Raw genomic sequence first — 23,027 nt, forward strand, 5'->3', positions numbered from 1 at the left:
GCAAAATTACTTTATAGGCTAGTTTTCTTCAAATATAACAAACACTATTTTCTTGTGCCAGCAAGATCTAGTAATAAAAAGTGTTGCATGAAATTGCTCAAGTTGAAATAAGAAATGTTGTCTTAGAACATAGCATTTCCCACTGACTGAAATAAAATCCACCATAATCCTAGCAGGAAGCACCTTGCAGACAAGGATTTTAAAAATATTTTGTTTTGGCTTTCTTTTCTGCAGGCAATCACATTGAACAACTTCAGTCAACTTACGTTAGTTCTCATCAGTTCCAGCAAATGTCTAAGGAATTTCAGGCCTGGTTGGATAAAAAGAAAGAAGAACAGAGTAATTTCTGTCCCATCTCTACCAGGCTCGAGACTTTGTGGTCATTAATTGATGATCAGAAAGAGTTCAAGATGACGTTGTCTGACAAGATTGGTTCTTATGACAAAATAATAGCTGAAGGTGAAAGTTTGCTGCAGAAGATTCAAGGGGCAGAGAAGGCAGAGCTGCAGTCCCAGTTGAACTTACTTAAAGGTAACTGGGAGGAAATGAACAAGCAAGTTAAGGAAAGGCAGGATAAATTAAATGATTGTCTGGAAAAAGCCCTCAGATACAAAGAGCATGTAGAAAATCTGCAACCCTGGATAGCAAAGTGTCAAAGCTACTTGTCTGAAATCAAGATGGGTATCGATCCTATGGAACTAGAGAATTCCATCACTCAAGTAAAAGCCTGGCAGAAGGATTTAGACAAGCATCAAGGGATGGTGGAGCTATTAAATAATGCGGCAGAGACTTTTCTCAGTGCTTGTGAGACAGATAAAGACGTTATTGAAGAGGAGAAGAATCTGCTGATTGAAAAAATGGATAAAATCACAGAAGAATTGCAAACAAAGCAAGACAGACTGGAAACAATGTTACAGAAACTGAAAGAGTTTCAAGAATCATCCAAGGAAATTCAAGAGCAGTTGAAGAATTCCAGGGAGCACCTGGAAGTGCATGATGCTCTTAAACCCCAGACGTACAGCAATAAACATTTGACAATAATGCAGACTCAGCAGAAAGTACTCCAGACCTTAAAGACTCAAGTGGACCTGGCCAAAAAGCTTGCCCAAGAACTAGTGGTGGATGCTTCGGATTCAGCAGGTGTCTGTGATATCTTATTGCAAGCAGAAGCATTGGAAGAAGAGTACAACACTGTCAGCCAGGAGACTGAAGATAAATGTTCCTTCCTGGAGACTAAACTCCAAGGAATTGGCCATTTCCAAAACACCATCCGGGAGATGTTTTCTCAGTTTGCGGAATTTGATGATGAGTTGGATAGTATGGCATCTGTGAGCAGGGATCTTGTCACACTGCAGGCACAGCGGGATGATATCAAAACTTTCTTGAAAAAATTAGAGGAGCTCATAACCAGTAATGAAAATGCAAACAAAATGTGTAAAGCCATGTTAGCAAGTGAAGCTGAAGCTTCTCCTGATCTAGTGGGAATAAAAAGAGACTTAGAGGCTTTAAACAAGCAATGCAACAAGTTACATGACAGAGCAAGAGCTAGAAAAGAACAAATTGAAGGGACTATTAACCGTATGGAAGAATTCTACAGTAAACTAAAAGGGTTTTCCAGTCTTCTGGTAGAAGCTGAAGAACATGAAGATTCCCAAGGTCCTGTTGGAATGGAAACAGAGACTATTAATCAACAGCTGAATGTATTTAAGGTAAGGATGTTCTTCATTACTGCAGTACAAATCTTAAAACACTCTATTACAAATCAATGTCTGAATAAAACCAAAATTAACAGTAATATTTATTGTGAAATGGGAACTGTTCATGATCTTTACTCCATGTGCTTATGCCTATTGAGTGTACACTGTCCAATTAATTTGTTAAGAATTACAATCAAGTTATTTTTCATTGGTCCCAATAGAGGGAGCTTTTTGTCTCTTGTATTCTCAGTTCTGACATTGATTCCTCTCTATGCTTTTTTAGCCCATGGTCTAAAACTTTGCTAATAAGCAAAATTCTTTTTGATGAATCAAAGTCTTCCCACTGGAGTGTTAAAGAAGAAATAAATAAAAAGGCCGAGAAATAGCTTCATCTTAAAATGTTTAGTTGTGTTGTAAAGATTACTCTTGTAGTTGTCAATCAGATGAGGAACTCCTATCACATGCTTTTTTGGTCTTTAGAATTTACTGTTTGAGGGTTGTTGCCTGCTGTATGAAGTTGTTTTTAATTCTGTGGCATGTAGCAAGTGGGAAACTGAGGGTTCCCTTCTCTTTTGATAAAGCAGTTCTGAAAACATTACATCTGCTAAATAATTACGTTGATCCTGTAGCTTTGGAGAGCTTCAGCTTCCTGCTTTTAGAAAATACAGTACCTCCTCTTTCTATACCACAATTACTGGTCATTTTAATACAGGCCACAGAACAAGCAAAGTACAAATACTGTACACTGAGTCGTTAGTCTATCCAAATGTCCAGAAGGCCTGCAGACTATGTGAATACTCAGGAGCTGCAGAACAAAAAATAATTTAATCTTGAGGTTGGGATTCTCTTAAAATTCTTAGATTTCCGTTGCTGTTTGTTGTGTTGCCCTTTTCAGGAGGCTCAATGCTGCTCTAACAGAAGAGTAAGTTTAGTAGATGTTAGAGTGGAGCTAGGGAATAAGCAAGCATAAATATTCCCTCTTCCACCATGCAAAAGGCCGCCGTAATCCTTATTTGAGAGGAAAGCAAACCATAGGTACCAGTATGCAGGAAGAAATAGCTCCTACCCTGAAGAGTAGGAGCTATTCAAAATAAGTAATAAAGAAAGAATTGCTGAACAAACTGCAGTTCAAGTATTCTTTCTGACAGCTGGCAGGTACAGATGTATCTGTATTAGATATTTATTTCATTCATTGACTGTATGTTATGAAATATTTAGTCTTCCTGTGCCAAAGTGAAGGTGAGGTCAAGCAAAGGCCTGGATGAAAGCCAAGGAGACTGAGATAAGCATTTGTTACTGGGAGTTGTCCAACAGTCACAACCTGGGATGATGCCAGGGATTAGGTACACGGGGGGATCTAACCAAGCTAGATTCTCAAGATCAGGAAAAGTACCAGTCTGTAAGCCAGGGTAAACCGATGGAGCAAGGAGATGAGGTGAGGGAAAGGCAATGGGCCAATCACTGTGCAATTGTTTTGTTGAAGCATAGTTCTGGTTTCTGTCTTGTAACCCAGGCTCCCATCCAAGAACACTCTCTGACAGAATTTATTTTGGTCCCTGGTAAGCCCAAGGTTCTCCAATGTCTGAAGGGGAAAAATTATTCTGCAGTAGACTCCAGGTCCTAAGCTTACATTTTATAATGGCTTGCAAGGGAAACAGAAATATCCTAACATAATCTTGCAGGACAGAATATGCCCTTCTGCTCTACAGAATTGTAACTTACCACTTGCTTTTCTTACCTGTCATCGTACTTTGTAAATGAAATTCTAGACTGGACTACTGTGATTCTTGATATGGCACTGCCCTTGAAAAACATTTGGAAAATTCAGTATCTCCAGGGTTTTTCTTTCTGCCACCACCTCTTTGCCTGGGCTAGGCAGATTGATTGATGGACTGACTGACTGACTGACTGACTGATTGATTGATTTACTTATAGGCCAGGTTTCTTCAGATAAAGGGGGGGGGGACTCCAGGCAGCTCAGAGTATTAAAAACAATAAAATTAAAATCACAATAAGTTATGAATATAAAAACAGTTAAACTGTATAACTGATTAAAATACACTGAATGATTAAAAACATATAAAATGTTTTTAAAAAACCTTCTTAACTAAAAAAATGGCATCATGATTGTTAAAAGTCTGCCTGAAAAGGTGGGTGTTGAACTGTCGGCACATATGATTCTAATGTTACTTTCCCCTGCACTGGCTACATACTCATTTCTGGGCGCCATTCAAAATACTGCTTTTGCACTTTAAGTGACTAACAGTTTAAGTGACTGGCTTCTTCCATATATTTAGTTCTGGTGATTCCAGTCAATATTGCCCTTGGACAGAATGTGCTTTTGCTTATGCAAGGAGGACATTGTCGACTCTGGTAGGAATACTTTGAATGCCCTCTCTATGAAACCCTGTCTGGCCCCTTCACTGTGTACATTTATTCAACTTGTTATAACATGGCTCTGAAGGAAAACATTTAGGGAAGATTGAAGGCTGTTTGCAATCTTTCTGTTACTGCAATTATAGTAATTAACTCATTGCTTGCTGTTTTATTGTGTGGTTTTCATTGTTTGCTGCTTTTGATTATGTTTATGTTTTTTTCTATTGGACTACAGCATTGGAGAAAAGACAGGAAGTAACTTTTTTGAATAAACAAAGAAAATTTACTCAGTCAAGCTTGATGTGGTTGCCTTTTATAGTTTACTGAGGCCTGCACAGATTAATTCATGTAGTACCAGTGCAGATACCCTCATGGGAAGAGATAAAAGGATGTCAGCTGTGACTTAGACATGAAGGATGATTCCTCCATTGTCTTCTGCACCTACTAAAATAGATTTTTCCTCACTATGCACTGGGACACACTAGTGTGCTGCAAGAATAGCTGGTTTGTTTTGGGAAACTAAACCACCATATTGGATGCATCCACCTTTCACACTCTTGTCAGAACAGGAAAGCCACTGCTACAGTGGACCCTCGACTTATGGAATTAATCCATATTGGAACGGTGGCTGCAGGTCGAAAAGTCTGTAGGTCAAGGCTCCATTGACCTAGAATGCATTGAAAACCGATTAATCCGTAACTGGCCATTTTTGTTCCATTTTGTTTTTTTTTTCCTGGTCTGTAGGTCGATTCTCTGGCTGCAAGTTGAACCTAAATTTTGCTGCCAGAGAAGTCTGTAACTCGAAAAGTCTGTAAGTGGAGCCATCTGTAAGTCAAGGGTCCACTGTATTATGTATCCTCCTCTCTCCCAATATGTGGGCAGAGCCATCAGTGACAGGCTAAAGATGCATTGGGATGCCTTCTGTTGCAACCCAAGGTACAGCGGACAGATGTAAAAGAGTCTCATGAACCTTGATGTTTCCCCTGAAAGCATGAGGTCTTGCTCCTGTGTCATGACTGAATGGGTACAGTAGGGAGGATGTTGGGAAGGAATAACACCCTGTGCTAACTAAAGCCTGCAAGGGAACTATGACTGCTGTTTGTTCAGACAGTGGATGGATAAAATACATTACTTTTTAAAGTGGAGAATAAAGTATTCAGATAAGTCTTAGTATTCCAGGAATCAAAGCTTTGGGAAATACTAATAGATTGCTTTTACGGTATTGGGGGAGAGTATGCCTGTATATATGTGAGTACTGTATGTAAGTGTACTGAATGATGTGATTTTAAAAAAAGTTCAGCATGCTCTTTTCTGAGGCTTCCTTGCTATCTCTGGCATCTTTGGGCAGGATGTGTTCAGCTTTTGCAGCAATGTATTTTGGCAGCAGTTAACACACACAGCCTTGTAAACTTCTGCTCTTGGACTGTAGAGCTTAACCTGTTTCCTCGTTGGTAACATCTGACTCAGGTTATGGGAGGGCAACTTGACTGGGTTTAAAAATACACTTCTCAAGATCATTTCAAATGACCTTTTGAGGTCTAAAGACCTTGACACAGGCACCTGTTGGAGAGGAGAGGGAATAGATTGTTGTTAATGTTTTGTTTTCTTAATTATGTTGTGTTAAATTGCATTTTTTTTTACCCTTCCTATATTATAGATGTCTTTCAAGAGTAATGATCTTGGATTCTTTGAAACAGTATACTACACATCCCAATGTAGTAATACTTCCTGCAAGTAGTAGGTGGTCCCAAGTTCCTCAGAGTATAGAATTGTGAAGATAAGTGGATAGCATGAACAAATTGGTAGTGTGACTAGTCAGTCTCTTTAGAACTGATATTTATATATTTTAAAATGAATATAATCAATCCCCTATTTTGGATTATTGCTCTCAGGGAGCTAAGAAGCTCTGGTTGTTTTCAGAATGTATCTGTTCGTGTTTTTAGTGCAAAAGAGGGCTTTTCAAAGAAAATCTCTAGAACAAATCTTTGAGTGTTTCCAATCAAAGCTCCTTTTTTTTTAGTCACCTTCAGTAGCTGGCATATTGTATTTCATGGTGTTCTTCTTTCTGTTCATTTTAGCACAGATCTTTGTCCTTTAGAGAAAGTACACATTGAATACGTGGATGAAAGGAAATTCAGCAGATGAACTTGCTTTACTCAGTTACACCATGTCTGTTTCCTTACAAAGAGCCAAACAGTTGAGATAGTCCTCAGTTGGTTTATCTTTTGCCTGATTGTTTTCCTGAGCTACTTTAGTCTTTTGGGGGTGGGGCAGAAGCAGGATTAAGTCATTGCCATATAATTACAATCCTTAAAATGTTTGCACAATATTTCAGTAATAATCCCTCTACACTTGTTTTTATTATGTACATGCAATTGGTGTCAGCTTTCATCATTTAACAGCTCATTAAGTTCATTTCCCCTCCCTTTCTAGACCATGACTGGAGGCCGCTGCTTGAAAGGGCCATTTCAGTATATTTTCAGTGTTCAAATATGTGTCAGGAGGTATCTTCTAATTGCACTTCTTATGAGATCTAGGTCTAGATTAATATTTCAGTTGAGGAGCTTGGACTAATATTTAAATTGGTTTAGACTGGTTGTGTAGATGCTGGACTCTTACTTTGTTTAATTAAATCAAAGTGTTAACTCTTCTCTTCAGTGTGTGTTGTTCAAATGCTATTTTAAAATGGAATCTGTTTTTAGTGCTGTATCATTTTTATTATTATTCATTTGAGAACTTAAATGTAAAAGAAAACACATACAAAATAATTGTGTCCCCCCCCCCTTCATTGGTTAGAGCTGAAGAGGGAAGGACTATTTCCTTACAAGCATTGTAAACATTGTCCATAACTACTCCTTCAAATATCCTTGTGAAGGTGTTGTCCTTTCTGGCTTTAAGTGTCCAAGTCATATCACTTTGTTGCACAAAACAATGAGTAGACTGGACTTTGTGTAGCCAGACTAGGGCTGCACTTTGTTCTTTAATGTTGAGGGTTCTTCTGTATGTTTTGAGTGTTGAACATCCTTCTGGAAATGGCTGATTGAACGTCATGTATACATCTGTGTCTCCAGATCTAGTTGATGAAATACAAATCACTTAAGATTCAATTTATTTAGCAGTGTTCTAGATTGATGGACTTGTTTAGAAAGATAAATGGGAAGGAATACTTTGTGCTGTTTATGAAACAGTTTCTAATATATTGTGTGTTGTGATTTCTTGGGTCTCCTTAATTTATATTATTACTCTCTTCAACAGTTGGTTTGCTTTTAAAAATTTAGTTAACGGAGCAGCCTGTGGCCTGAGCAGCAGTGAAATGATGAACTAAGATACCCCCCCACTCCAAAAATAAGCTGCCAATTCTAGTTAGGACTGTTACTGATTCTTTTCCTTTATGTTGCAGCATCAATTTGCATTTCATTAACTGGTTTGTAGTTTTTGAGTGTCAAGAAGAGAAAATAAGTGCAAAGTGTATGAAGCATGCTGATTTCATTGGTATAAACAGTCATAGTAAACGCTTCCTTTGCACAGAAGCCTATAATTGCTGAAATAGAATGCATATAATGTGCATGGGCTAGATATAATTGAATTAAGGATTCACTAGTATGCACACTTTTACTGGAGAGCCAGTCCCACTGATTTCAGTGGGAACTGCTTCCGAGAGAGACCAGGCTATTTACTTAAATTGGTGTTCATGACAGGAGATAGTTTTGTTGATTTTCTCCATGCTGTTTTTTCTAGAAACACATGCCATTATTAGAAACTTTAAAATTCAGGTGCAAGAGATTTAGGGGTTCCTCCCATTTTAAGACAAGATTTTACATACAGTAATAAGGACACTTAGTTCTGTTTGATTGCTTTTGGAAAAGGAACCCATAGGCTAGTCTGTTGTGTACAGTGTCAGGTTACCTGGGAAAGTAATTCATAGTGAATTTTTGACATTTTGAACTAATTAGCCCAGTTTTCCATTCTACTCTTAAGCTACTACCCACTCCCCTTTCCTCCAGAAGTACAGAGTGCAGTGTGATATATTGGTGCCGACAGGAATTCACTCCTTTGTGTCCCTCCCTCTCAAAAGGCTCACCCTTGTTCTGAGACAAGACAAACATTAAAAGAGAAAGATGGCTAAGTCAAGTCATGTAGGGCAGGAAACATAAGGGGGGTGGGGAGAACTAGGAGGTCAGGCACCTATTAATGCTTGGTTAGAATAATACTCGAACGGACGGGCTAGGAGCAGATGTGGCTGAAAGAATAGAAAGGGCGTTTCTTTACGCTCACTGTTGGGAGGATGCCTTTCAGATCATAAGAAACCAGGGAGAGCCGGAAAGCTTATCAGCTGCACTGGGCAGTACATGTGAGCACCGATTGTTGCAGGAACCCCTTTTATTCCCCCCTCCACTACAGCTGCGCTTCCAAGCCGAGGATAGAAACACTGAGCGCACTCTTTCAGCGACAGTTCTGCAAAGGTCCTGCTGAATTTAAACAGAATGTAAATCTGTTGTGCCTTTGTGCAGACGTGGAGGAAGAAACACTGTGGCTTCCTGCAGTGCAGCTGCCTCAAGCAGGAGAACAAGTTTGAAGGAGAATTTTCTGCGAGTGGAACAGGAGAAGTTTCTTCCCTATTAATTTTGTTTCTTTGAAAAAGGGTTTTTAAAAGTATTTTATTGGTCTGACTACTCAGAAGATTGCGTATTCCCTATGGAACTTCTGGATGCACCACAGAGAAGCTATAAGGACACAATAATTAAACTGCCTTTTGAATCAAGATTATTTAAAGCTACAGCCAAAAAAAGTAAAAGTCTGTTTTATGGTTATTGCAGTTATTCCTGTTTTGGATATACCTTAATTTTCCTTGAATGCTTCCTCTGTGCCTTGGTCTTTACTCTTCACCACTCTTCTGGATTGTTTTTCTTTAAAAGCTTCTACAGCATGGCTTATTTATAAAGGAGATGGAATTCTGCAAGACATTTAAATGGATTACAGTTAATCTGTCACCTCTTGAAGATAATGTTCTCCCTGCTATAATGCTGATTCATTTTGAAGACTTAATCTGGAGATTTAAGACACACATTTTGACCTGAAAAACAAGATGGAATGCTATGTCGGAAGTTCTGAGTTGTTTGAGCCACTTACAGATTTTGTGGAGGTTTTCTTGTTGGGGTTTGCTCATTTTTTCAATGTGTGTATTGAGTTAGAATTTTACAGTACTCATTTTCTTTTTGTTTCTCTTTTCTTAACCTCAAGCACTTTATAATTTGGGAAGGAATGCAACCAGGTAAACAAACATATGTTTTTCATTTACATAGATGCACTGATTTTGACCTTAATTGCCTCATGAATTATGTCATTAGCACATATGCATCATTCTGCTGAGGGCAAGATTACTGTCATTCCTCAAATTGGTGTTCTAACACCTTTTACTCTGTGTGTGCTGCAATAGTACTTGATCTGTTACCACCACACAATGGGGAAGCCACTGAGCAGGCCAGACTGTTTACGCCAGAATCCTCCTTGCGTAGGAAAAGGTGAGGAAGAGGAAGAAGATATAAACATTGAGGACTGTTATGTTCCCCAGAGGTCAATCTATGACACAGTTCGATTGAATGAGCAGATTGACTCAGGTTCTAAAGGCAGCCTCTCCTCCAGGCATTTCTCAGATCGGACGTTGCCATATAGTCATAGAACACTGGACCTTAGTACATTGTGCTCCAATGGTGCTCTCTCTTCCTCCAGTGTGTTTGAACTCCAAGGACGGGAAAATAATAAGCTTGATGAAAAAATGATCTTTGATGCCCTTAAGCTGAACAGTGACATTATTCGAACAGCTGGCTTGCCCAAAGCAAAGTATCACACAGAAAGGAGAGAACATAGGAGATCCTGGAGAATGCTTGTTCCACCAAATTTTGCAGACTATTCAAATAAAAGTGAATTGTCTGTTTCTGGAGCTGTTGATATGTCAGACTTAGCAGCAACAGGCCAGAGCAAATATGGAACTAATTCTCTAACTTCAGAAGAAGATGACTCTGGTCTGTGTAGCCCTCCAGCAGAAAGAGAAGAAAAACAAGATGTGCTAACAGGAGAACAAACTCAGATTAGGAGCATATCTTCTGTAGAAGATATCCAGTTGTTGGGCAAATTTGAAGCAATTTCTTCTGCTACTTCTAGCAGCGAACAGCATATTCCATTGCTTACTTGCAGAAGTGCCCCGATCAATGGACACTACCATGTGAGACAGCAGCAGGTTTCACAGAGAGAAGTAGCAGAGCAAGATTTTCTCTGGAACTTTCAAGGTAAACTAGAGAGAGGGGATGAACATGGTAGTCAGTTGACGTCTTTGCAGAAGGATTTCTTAGCCCATGCTATGTGGCTCCAAGACAGTGAGAGAGAACGTAATTTCACTTTAGAGAAAAAGACAAGGAGGAGCAGCTTTGAAGTTAATAAGCCTGTAGAAACCCAGGACAGGATGATTGAAAAGGACTTCCTGCATGTTTCACCTCAGGACAGAGATATTTATTATGAAGATGCAGCTTTGTCTGTTAATGATAAGGAGTTCACTACGTATGCAGTTTTGCATGGAGCAGAGGAGCATGATACGATCCATACAGATTCAGGTGAAATAGAATTGTCAGGCCAGGTTTTGGAACTTGATGATATTACATGTTGTCAAAATGGAGATTCAAAGCCCCCTGAATTTGATTTCTGGACTTCAGACACACAGATAGAACAAACCTTGGATGCAGTTTGCAACGGTGTGTTGTCTCGTAAGGTAATTCAAAGCATAAATGCATGCTTCTTCTTTCTTTATTTAAATATTGCATTTATTGGTTTCTTCTGTAATTGTACCATGGATGTTTATGTTTTAATAATATATTCAAGAAGTTCTTTAAAATATTTACTCAACATGTTATTGGAAGGCAGAAATTGGTAAGATGGTCACTTTAGAAAATTGATTAAGGGCATCTTGTGACAGGGTTGATTACTTCCAGCTGTTCAGTGCATGGTTATTTAATGGCCAGATGGTGCCTGTTACCCTTCATTAAGCATGTTTCCACTGTACATTAATGTTCAACATCCCCCTCCTCTAAAAACACTCGCAGACTCTCTCTCTCTCTCTCTCTCTCTCTCTCACACACACACACACACACACACATATGCACACACATATGCACACACACTAACACACACACCAGGGTTTGAGCAGCACAGAATCATTCAAGGGCAGATAGGCCTGGTTTATTCCTCTTCGAAGGATGCTGGAAATCCTGTGTATCCTTTCCTTGGAGTAAATGCCAGTGAATTTAGTGGTTCTTACTCTTCAGTTCAAAACTCCCATGATTGCACTGTTAATCATAATCTTGAGATAGTTGAAATTTCCACAGTGCACAAATCAAAGGCTTGCTGGATGTACTGAAATGCTTATTTTGAATCTGCACACCAGAATGTAGTTCTAAAATCGCATGTGATTTTGCAAGAAACCTTGTAGTGTTTACTGAGCAACAGTTGACGTGGGGAAGTAAGAGAAAAGCTTTGTAATAAGAGGTGCTTCTGAAGTCTGTAATCTTTATCTTTGGTCATTCTGGTTTGGTTGCATCTTATGTTATTCAAGGGCGTGTTGTTAAGCTGTTCGGGTAAACACTAACTGCAGTTCCTTCTTTGTGTGCACATTTTGGATCTAAAAACAGATTTGGAAGAGACACTTGGTTTGGAGTTTTATGGAGTTGTCTTTCAAATGTGCAAATTTCTTTTTTTGAAAAAGAAAGTGAGTGGAACTTGGATCCAGGGAACTTTGGGGTAGTTCAAAGGGCTTGAAGCAGAGTCTGGACTTGTATACCCCCACACACCAACCTCTTATTACACACAGCAGATTTCTTGCTAAACTAAAGGCAATGTCAGAAGTGGTTTATCATCAAGAACTGGGTAGTGTGTCAACCAATTAAAGAACAAAGATCAAAGTTGCCGCTGAACTAGCACTTCGAACCCAGCCTTTGTTGATACATACTGATTTATCAGGATAAAGAGAGGTTTCCTTGTTATGTTATTTTGTGAAAGAGGCAAGAGCCTGCTCCTTTTTATCTTGAAATACTGTATCCCTTAAACCTGGTTTACAAAACATTAAGCATGAGTGCCCATAATTATATTTGCTGAAAATACCAAAAACTCTAGTTCTTTTCTCACGATTGTATGCAAAATGGAAAAGCTGTCAGGTGTACCCAAAATGGCATTATTACACTGCCAAATATGACTTAATTCTGCAAGTTAGTGTAGTGTTCCCAGTTACTATTAGGACATTCTGCAGTCATAGTACCGTAAAATACTTTAAATACTTTAATCCCCCCCATCAGTTTCTTGTTTTTCTGATTGTAATTCCAGAAGTAGAATTTCTCCCTAGTAAAATGAAAATATGTTTGCATTTTGTGATATTTTCCTAATAGTGCACTTTGGATGCAGTTTTGTGTAATGTACATGTTTCATAAGGAATTTTCATAGCACAATGTACTGTATTTTATCTATTATTTCTACAAAGACACACATTTTTGCGTGCATGCTTCCAACCTACATATTTTCTATGCATTTTCATTGGAGAAACCCATTGCAAAGTTAGTAGAACTGACAATTTTAAGAGATAATCAAATTTCAATGTGAGTTTCAAAAGTGAAAAATTAATCACTTCGTATTAAAATATGAACCAAACACACATCCCCCATCCCTAAAATAGAAAAAAAAATCCCCATATGTTTACCACTTGCCTAATATGAAGGTTTACATGTCTTGACCCATCAGCAGATCCCTCTTGGCTCGGTTTATAACTTGTTCAGGGGTTGGAGTGGGGGAGGAGTCTCTGCACACTACTTTCTCCTGTGCAGTAGACTTAATTATAATTATTTATAAGAAAAATATTGCATTGAGTTTTGATTTTTATATATAAGGAAGTAATTTTTCAGACTTTTAAAATAAACATGTTTATATACTAAGTTTCTGCTTTCAAGATGGCATGGAATGACCAGCCACTTTGATATGCAAATCATGTCTTCAACTTTGAAGGAGAAACAGATGAAAGTCCAAATGATATATAATAAACATGTGTGTGGCCATGATATTGCCTGAACAGTTTAGGGTTTTAATTTATGGCTCAGATGTCAGGAAAACTTTCCTTTTCAGATTTTACCAGTAACCAGGGTATCCTAGATTACTTGTGCACCAGTTTTCAGTTTCTTAGGTAGAGTGAAAGTATTTTGGACATTTGTCTATTCTTTATTCATAATTTGGTGCAGAACATTTTCAGTTGGTTCCCTTTGCATGTCCTCAGATGAACTTTGTTTAAGTTGGTAGGTTGAGTTGGCCTAAATATTTGTTTCCATTGTGATGATGCCATCCTCTGAAGTGTGTTGCAATTTCATGCCAAAATGGTTTTGGATCCTGTGTCAGTCTTTTCTAAAATAACAATGTAACCGTTACTAGACTCATCATATAAGGACAATAACACTGTTCAGACCTTTGAAAGTTTCTTTTAAAAGGTGGTTAAAAGGTGGTTTTAAAACCTACAAAAATAAGTTAGTAATAATGTAGATGAAGTTTTTTAAAAAATAATTGCATTGGCCCAGTGGCCCAAAAGCCAGAGAATGCTACAGACTGCTAGCATGTGGTACAAAGCAAAATCTCCTCCCATCGTCTTGGTTTCACTGCAATGCCCACAACAGCACTTGAAGCAAGCAATACAGGCCAGCACTTGAACCATGTGCTGTTCCTTTGGTGAGATGATACCCTTGAAACTACAAAGGTAACCAAAATACACGTTTCTACTGTGAGAGGAATAAAGTCATACTTCAGTAAGTTACAGTCACCATGTAATATAACCTATTAGGGGGAAAACATTGGAAGTAATTTGTTATTTGTAACTGGTAGTTATTTCTGAGCTTGGGTATTGGTCTAATTCCTTAGTCACTATATCAGTTTATTCCTTGTGCAATTACTAAGAACCAAGTCCTGAAGTTCCTCTGGGTACTTCTATACCACAGTTGTCCTCAAGTCCTTGATTCTTCCAGTCTTCAGCCATGATGTGGGGGAGGGGGAGAATGCCCTTCCTGCCCTGTTTGCCCAGCATTACATTGATCTTTTGGTCTGTAGACCCCACAGATATCAACACCAGTTCCTTCTATCAGAGGTAAAAGCACAGGATCATCTTTGAACTGCAGCTGTGTAATTGACTACTTGACCCACTACTACTAGTGCTGATCTCAAGAACAGAGCTGATATTTCATATTGCCAAGCTTTAAACCTTTCCTTTTTAAGTACTTCATAACAAACAAACCGTGATCTGTTCATAGGACTTTGGATTATTATTACCTTGATGTCTGGGGACAAGGTTAACCATTTCCATAACATTACATAGCCCACGAAGAATGGGCCATGGGGATAGATGTTCACGTGTAGAAGTCACAGAAAAATCAGTGACTTTTCAATCCTTCAATCTTTAGACTACTGTTTTTCTCAATATATAATCTTCAACCTGCAATTTTGACATGTTCTGTAGCTAAATGCTATTTTGACACTATGCTCAGTAGATATTGTGTTTTTTAACTCATCTCTGCTCTTATACTCTGCATGTTCTAGACTTAATAGTCTACATGTGTCTTTGTCTTTTCGTTGCCCACAGGTATTTGAGAAAGAAAAGATTGAGCCATTGCAGGTTAAGCAACAGGAGGTAAATTGGTTGGGGCAAGGCCTCATTCAGAGTGCTGCTAAAAATGCCAGTACTGAAAACCTTGAGCATGATCTTGAGGATGTTAACACGAGATGGAAAACTCTCAACAAAAAGGTAGCTATGTTGTATTTTTCACTATTCTCAGTTTATTTCTTTTCTTTTGTTCTTATTTCTTGTTCTCAGTATACAAATACAGGTAGATGTTTTTGTGGAAGGCCTTTGGAGAAGCAAAAAGTGTATTTGCCCCAGTCTGAAGCTTACTTGCTATTTCTTATTTAGTTTGTTTCCTGTATTTACTCATGTGAGTCCAAAGCAGCATAAATCTCTCTTCTTCCCCACTTTATCCTCACAACAACCCTGCGAGATGGGTCATACTGAAAATATATGACTGGCCCAGTGCCATCCTGTGAGTTTCATGGCTCAGGGAGCATTTGAACCCAGATATCCTGAGTCCTACCTAGTTCAACACTCTAACCACTGTATGATACTGCTATACCCACATGTGTTCTTGTGCTTATGCAGAGCTCCTGCAGAAGCAGACTGTCTTTGACCATGTGATATTATTTAAATTATGTAGGGGAAATTAGGGAATAAAATGTTATAGGAAAAAGGTTCCTTATTACTGTTAATCGCTAACTAAGACTGCAGGGAATAGCTCTCACAGCTTTCTGTATTATGCCATTTGGAGAGAGATAGGTAGATATTTTCTCTGTGTTCCAGCTAAAGCTACAAATATGAAAGGGTTTTGAGTTGGTAGCTGTGTAGTTACGTTACGTCGAAAACAAGTTTCTTCTAGCGCTGTACAGTTTTATTAGGAATAACCCTTCATGGACTGCAGTCTTTCGTCAGATGCCTGGAGTTTTACCCGGGTAGGCAGTTCAATGTTTTCTGATGACATGCTGTAATCTGTAAAATCTTATGCCAATAAGACTTAGTCTTAAATGTGCCACAAGAACCTTTGTTGTATGTGAAAGAGGCCATGTGTTTTTGAGGATTAGTTGAGCCTCACTAGACATACATACTCTGCACTTGGTGAACCTGATGCTTTCCAGGTACAGAATAATGTTAATAATGTTTACTAGAGATGGGGGTATTTGTATGTGTATACGAATACATGTGGACATAATTAGGGTCTGTGAGCTCCAAATCGATAGGAAGGGAGCCTGGAGCCAGCAGCAACAGTGGAAGGTGAGTGGACGGTCCGGCCCCAGGGGGCTGGACCCTCATTATGTCCACCTGTGCGGGGGTATTCGTATATGGATACCCCCATCTCTAATGTTTACACCTGTGCCTAACTAATGTGAAATGCTTCCCTAGTTGCACAGATATCACCTATTTAGTGAAGGCTTACATAAATCAAAAGTGCTAGATTAAATTCTTACCTTACCTTAAAATATCTTATTTTCGGGGGTGGGGTTTGAAATTAAACAAAAACAATGGCATTTATGATATTTGAATGTGTTTGGGTTTATAGGTGGCTCAAAGAGCAGCCCAACTGCAAGAAGCATTACTACATTGTGGGAGGTTTCAAGATGCTCTTGAATCTATACTTAGCTGGCTCATTGACACTGAAGACCTGGTGGCTAATCAAAAGCCTCCATCTGCCGAGTTTAAGGTGGTGAAGGCCCAAATACAGGAGCAGAAAGTGAGTGGAAGTTTTCTGTCTCTCATCATATATTTCTGCTATTTTCTTTAGCACATTTTCAAGGGGCTGTTTTGCTGAATGGCTGATAGTGTGACAGAGGTGCAGTTGTAAGAGCCCATGAAAGAATGCCCTCACTCTGTTACTTCACTGCACCTGCCACTTAGATGGGATCAACTAGATAATGGGAAGAACAGAGAGAGAGTTATCGGGTTGAAGAGGGGTAGAGGACAGCAGAGCCAAACACAGAGAAATGGCCAGCCTTTGCTAATCCAGCCCAAGAAGAACTTTTAGGGACTTGTCTGCTCCTTACTGCTTTTTGAAATGCTGTGTTTATTATTATTGAGGAACCCAGACAAGCACTATAACTTTATTTATTTGCTTGTTTATATATTTGCGACATTTGTGTTCCATCTTTTCTTTATTCAGAGAACTCCATTCAACATAGCTCAGAAGTGACTGTTTACACATAATACTATTACTTGTGATTAGTTATTTTTGGGTAAATCATTGCGTAAATAGTAGGTGCAATATTACTTTTTCATTGTAAAGAGATATGCCTAAGTTACTTGTGTGTAACAAGTGATATCAAGTTACTTTCAAATGTTACTTTATAAGGGCATTTTAGGGCTTTGATAAAGCCATTTTTAAAGGTTTCATGCCATTCTCTTCTGAATCCTAAAGAAAGTATTTTTGGTTTTGTCCTTCTATTTTTAGAAATATTTCCATGCTGAAGTATCAGAATTGGCCTCTAGACAAAACCAGACAGTATTTTCCTGTTGTTTTTTGGGTTGTTGTTATGGGCAACACAACACATCAACAGCACACAGTGCAATTAATTGCTTACTTAATTGGAGTAATGTTAAATAACCTGGCTGCTGAGAAGTAATGAATAATGCAAAATACTATTTTAAAAACCTGACATTCCAAGCTCTGCATGGCAACATATGTGGGGGTTTCTGCATGGTTTCCTGTTAGGCAGTGAGGAGCCTCAGATGTCTTGAGCATTGAGCAATATTGCACGGTAGGAGCATGTTATAGGTAAGCAGATTTTATTCACTTCATTCAGACAAACTGAAGTATGTTTAGATTGTGGGTGGAGAGCAGGGCTCTGTGTAATGTAGCAGAACTTTAAAGCATGTAAGCAATCACTTGATTAGGCCAGTTTTTTATGTGTTGCAGAGAAAGACCTGAAATACCTTATAGGTTCATTTATACTTAGGTGTAAAGGAAAAATATACTTTGAGAGTGAAAGCAATCTTATCTTTGAAAATGTAACACAGAGATGGTGAAATATCGTATATTTCCCCCAGTAAAGTTATGCCTGTAGGCTGAAATGCATTTCATAATTGCATTTAGGCTTTAGCCCAGCCCCCATTCCTTGTACATGCATCTGCTGCTCAAGGTGGGGGCAGATGAGCCTTTCTATTACTTGGATTGTGTTTCTCTCTGCAGCTGAGATTAGATAGGGATGAAATCTGTGTCTGCTTTCCCCTCCCACTCCTTCACCTTCTGTTGATTTTGGTCCATGTAGAGAGTTTTATAGACTCTAAGTTGTGGGACCCAGTACCCTTCAACATTTTTATTTATGACTTGGATGAGGGAGGGATACTTACCAAACTTGCAAATGACAAAATTGGGTGGGCTAGCTAAATGCCTTGGAAGACAAAAACATAAATCAAAAATATGTTGATAGACTGAAGCACTGGGCTGAAAACTTCAGAATGAAATTTAACAGGGACAAGTGCAAGTTCTACATTAGGAAAAAAGAAACCAAACACACAGTTAGAAGATGGAGGATACTTGGCCCAGCAATACTATATGTGAGAAGGATCTTAAAATTGTTGCAGATCACAACAATGTGATGCAGCTGCAAAAAAGATAAATGCTATTTTAGGCTGCATTAAATGACATATAGTATCCAAAACATGGGAAGTTCTAGTTCCCCTGCAATTAGCACTGGTTAGGCCTCATCTTGTGTACTGTGTCCAGTTCTTGATGCTGCACTTTAAGAAGGATGCCGGCAAACTGGAACAAGTTCAGAGAAGGGCGATAAGGATGATCAAGGGATTGGAAACCAAGCCCTATGAGGAAGGCCTGAAAAAACTGGTCATGTTTAACCTTAAGAAAAAAAGGTTGAGGGGAAGATATGATAGTACTTTTCAACTACTTAAAAAGTTGTGATATAGAGGAAAAGCAGAATCTGTTCTTGATCATCCCTGAGCACAGGACACACAAGTTATAGGAAGCCAGATTTGGGCTGAATATCAGGTAAAACATGCTAACTCTTAGAGCAGTATGAGAATGGAACCAATTACCTGAGGAGGTGGTGAGTGCCTCAACACTGGAGGCATTCAAGAGAAAGTTAAACAACCATCTGTCAGATCTTCTTGGATAGCTGTATTGAGGGAGGCAGTTGGACTCGATGGCCTTACAGGCCCCTTCTAACCCCACTATTCTGTGATTCTCTTTTGAATCAGCATAACAATCTGGTTTGTCAGCTATCCACTGTATCTTCATTTCCAACACTCCCTGTCAAATTTTACAAGAAATGTAACATTGCAGGTAGAGAATTACTGTATACTCTATTTTTTTTTACATTAAATAGCAAATTGTCAATAGTAGACTAAATATGACACCTGAGGCTCAGCAAGGCAATCCATCACTCTGTTATTTAAAATAAATGTAATGATGAGGAAACAGCAGGCTGTAGCATGTATAGCATCAAAGAAATAGTTTTCTTCAAGAGAGTTAACAAAAAGCAGGAGGAGGGTGTGGATTTGGCTGAAACATCCATTAGAACTCTTGCTGAAGAGGCCCTGCATGATTTTTAGTCAAGCTACCTGGACAGATGAGCAGCTAAGGATACAACTCTGCATGACAAAATGTTATTTGAAATTATCATTCATATATATTGAAATTTAGTTTGGGGCAGAGAGAACCTTAAACATGCTGGCTTTCCCCTTAGCATGTTTAGGAGTCAGGTACATGGACATGTCCTGTGTTGTGTTCCATTTTTTCCTGGAATACATCAAGTAGCTGCAAGTTGTCAGTGTACTGAAGGTTTGCTTTAGGAGTCAGAATGTAATGCAGGATGTATGTGAAAATACAGTACCCACTCCCCAGAAAGGCTTATGCCCACATTTAGAGTCTTTGGTCTTGCTTTCCCATTTTGATGTGCTTTCTCATTATCTTCATGCTCTTCACAATTTTTTTTTTGTATTTGCCGTAATGTTGTCTGTAAAGTCTTAGGATGGCATGCCTAATAATGTAAAATATTTATTATTTAAGTTCTGGTGATTATGCACTAATGAGCATATGTACATAACGTGCCATGTCAAATGGAAAGCACATGAAAGCAAAGGTTTGGTCAGGCAGGTGGATGAGATATGACTGCTCCTGCATTCATTGACTTGTGTATGTGTCAGCCTACTCCTTTGCCAGCAAGTAGTTTGGCAGCAAGAGAGGGTGCCTGGCCAGGCCCTGCCTTCCACAGTGCACTATAAATCTTGTTGTCACATCCATGTGGCCCTTTTCACCTTGAGATTACAACTGTGTGGCAAGGGAAGGACTTTTCTTCCAGCAACCGGATTTGCCTCGGGCTCCTCCACTTGCCAATCTGATGATCTTGATATTTCTTGAGAGATTGATTCTCCAACTAGCATTTTAGTTTGCATATTTTTATTTGACTAGGCAGATCTGTTGTGGTTCAATTTTACTTTTTTTTTTTTTAGCATGGCTAGGGTCACTCCTGCACCTTGTAGAAAGCAAAGCTTAGTGAGATTCTCTTTTGTAAGTGATTCAGTGTTCCATTATGTATTTTTTCTGTAAGTGTAAGCCTAGTACTGTACTTCATAATAATTAATTAATCTATGCACATCTGTAACCCACCCTGAGCTTTCACTATAGCATAGAATAGAAATCTAAATAAAAATAGGAACTGGGAGCAATGCAAAGCGCTAGATACTAACAGCTGACATTAAGATTGGTTCAGTTTGCCATCTGTAACAGTGTATTCCTTAAATAAACAATTGGTGGTATTTGCATTGTTATTCTACATCCTAATAATTTCCTGCTGTCTCTAAAAATTGTTCTCGTCAATCTGTTCCCTATGCCAATAAACCAGAGTTGAAGATTCTGCCTTCATCGTATTTTTACAGCCTTGGAAAACAGTCCTTCCTTGACTATTTGATTTTTGATTATTTTGTCTGCAGCTTCTCCAGAGATTGCTAGATGATCGCAAACCCACTGTTGAATTGATCAAGCGTGAAGGGGGGAAAATCGCAGAGTCAGCAGAGCCTGCTGATAAAGAGAAGATCTTGAAACAGCTGAGCCTCCTGGATAGCAGATGGGATGCATTGCTTGATAAAGCAGAAACAAGGTACTTGAAATGTTTTCATTCATTTAGGGGTTATAGCAGGGGGTATGCCTAGTTGCAGCATGGAAGATGATGTAATTTGAAGCTATGTGAGCATTTTCATTTTGCTGATCTTAAGACTGGGGTTTTGAACAATGCAAATGGGTTTGAATCGAATCACATATTTTAGCTTGGAACAGATGTCATTGTGAAGATCTCGTGAAATCAATGTCCAACATAATTGCACCATAAGTCAGTAAACAGATGGATGTCCAGCACGTGGACATAGTGACCTCCCAAATGGGACTAAGGAGGAGGTGGGAGTGGGGTCCTTTGTGCTAAGAGAGTTCCCTAAAGTATGCCAAAAAGGTTTTAAAAAGTGAAACAATAATCCACCTTAGCTCTGTCCAAAACCAGAACTGGCAGGCTCCAGCATCCTATACAGGTGTTCAGAATGGGGTTGATTTGAACTTGTGAACAGAAGTCACACTGGCCATGTGACCACGGAAGATTGTCTTCGGACAAACACTGGCTCTGTGGCTTGGAAACGGGGATGAGCACCGCCCCCTAGAGTTGAACACGACTGGACAAAAAATGTCAAGGGGAACCTTTACCTTTACCTTTACAGAAGGAGCAGCCCCCACCTTTTATCTTTTCTCATACAGTTGGAATGCAGAGTTTCTACACATGAAGTTATTTCCATGCAATTGGAAATTGATTTTTCAGGACTTTAGATCACATAGGAAACCCCAGTGGCTCTCCTCTTCAGGTTTCTCTCTATATACATGAGAGCTAGAGTAGAGTTTCCTCCCTCTTTCTGCTCATGGTTTCAGATTGACCTTTTTATTAAATGAAGTATTGACATGTATGCTATTCTAGTGGTCTCTATAAACAGTGGCTGCAGACCAGCATAGGTGCCAACTCTGAGCCAAAGAAAGAGAAGAATTGGCTAAAGTGTATTAAGGGAAGTGGTTTAGCAAAGCTTGGTACCGAAGTATATTGTGAGCTGTGGCTTCTCACAGTCAACTCTTTCTCCCATCTACCTTCACCCTGCAAATCATTCATTTATGATGGCAAATAATTCAGTCATCTTTCAAAGGAAAAGGAGTGGTCTCTGTTCAAGGAAGAGAAATGGTCTCAAAAATATGCATATTTTAAGCGCACATTGTGTAAGCATGCAACCAGCTACTGGCCCCTGCTGAACATGCTGCAGTTTTTTTTCCTACAGCAACGTTCTTCTCAGGTCAGTTTGGTCAGAAGACCTGCGGCAGGTGTCTGCAGGTCTGGCTTTAAGGAGCCAAGAGCTTCCCATGTGTAAGTAGGCTTCTGGAACAGCAATTTACTGTGTCAGAAAACATGCCCATAAAGGAGATAAGTAGCCAGATGTGTATCCAGGTCTGGAAACAATCTATCTGCACTGCATTGCATTCACTGACATATATTCAGAATATAGGGTAGGATGTGTGTCCAGAGTTTTTAAAGGCATTGGTCAGTTCACAGGAGGATAGAGTAAGATACCGTACTTCATAGGAAGTAAGGCATAATTGCTTGTCCCAGACACTCCATCCTCCACATCCAGATAAAAGTCGCACAGGCAAGAAAAACCACGTGAGATAATGTATAAGCAAGCATAGTTTGTGACATTGTGCCTATGTCATTAATAATCACAGGACACATCTGTTAAAAGCATGAGCCTTAGCTTCAGCTTCCCTGGCTTTGTGTAGCCTGAGCTGTCATCCATCACAGTTACTTTAGAGCTTGTCTACACTGGTTCTTTAGGAATTGTTATGCCTTTTGGCGAGATCTTCACAGATTTACCCTCCCACAAATGGAAGAGTACTTCCATCTCAGCTGGGAAATCAGTGCTACCCCATGTAGAGCATGTTATAGTAATCGAAATGGAATGTAGCTAAAGGATGTGTCACCATAGACAAATCAGACATCTCCGGGAATGGATGCAGTTGGTGCACCAGCTTTATTTGTACAAAGGCTCTCTTGGCCACTTCTGAACTTGGGCATCCAGGCTCAAGGATGAGACTAATATGCCCAAGCTGTGAATCTGAGTTTCCAGGGGGAGTATAACCCCATTCAACACAGATTGAATCCCTTTAACCTCGTCTGTCAGTTGACCCATGAGCAACTCCATCCTGTCTGGATTAAGTCTGAATTTTGTTTGCCCTTATCCAGACTGAATATTAGTCCTGTGTTCAATTCTCCCAACCAAAAATATTTAAACCCAAACCCGTGTCCTGATGT

General features: G+C 39.1%; 2 protein-coding genes across 18 annotated transcripts in view; both read left to right on the forward strand.

Moving 5' to 3' along the window:
- The window catches only part of DST (dystonin), a 397,214-nt gene that overhangs the window by 287,681 nt on the left and 86,506 nt on the right, over nt 1-23,027 (forward strand). For all 17 annotated transcript variants that reach the window (XM_073000291.2, XM_073000297.2, XM_073000283.2 and 14 more), the window contains 4 exons: nt 235-1,709; nt 14,725-14,886; nt 16,247-16,417; nt 20,629-20,795. In XM_073000291.2, the coding sequence (XP_072856392.2) occupies nt 235-1,709; nt 14,725-14,886; nt 16,247-16,417; nt 20,629-20,795 (1,975 nt within the window). The remainder of the gene's footprint in view (nt 1-234; nt 1,710-14,724; nt 14,887-16,246; nt 16,418-20,628; nt 20,796-23,027) is intronic.
- LOC140708235 (uncharacterized) lies at nt 5,347-10,998 on the forward strand. The gene has a single exon (XM_073003609.2). It carries the CDS (start codon nt 9,535-9,537, stop codon nt 10,996-10,998), a length of 1,464 nt encoding a protein of 487 aa, XP_072859710.2. The 5' UTR covers nt 5,347-9,534.

The sequence above is a fragment of the Pogona vitticeps genome, chromosome 1, assembly GCF_051106095.1.
Source record: "Pogona vitticeps strain Pit_001003342236 chromosome 1, PviZW2.1, whole genome shotgun sequence".
NCBI lineage: Eukaryota > Metazoa > Chordata > Lepidosauria > Squamata > Agamidae > Pogona > Pogona vitticeps.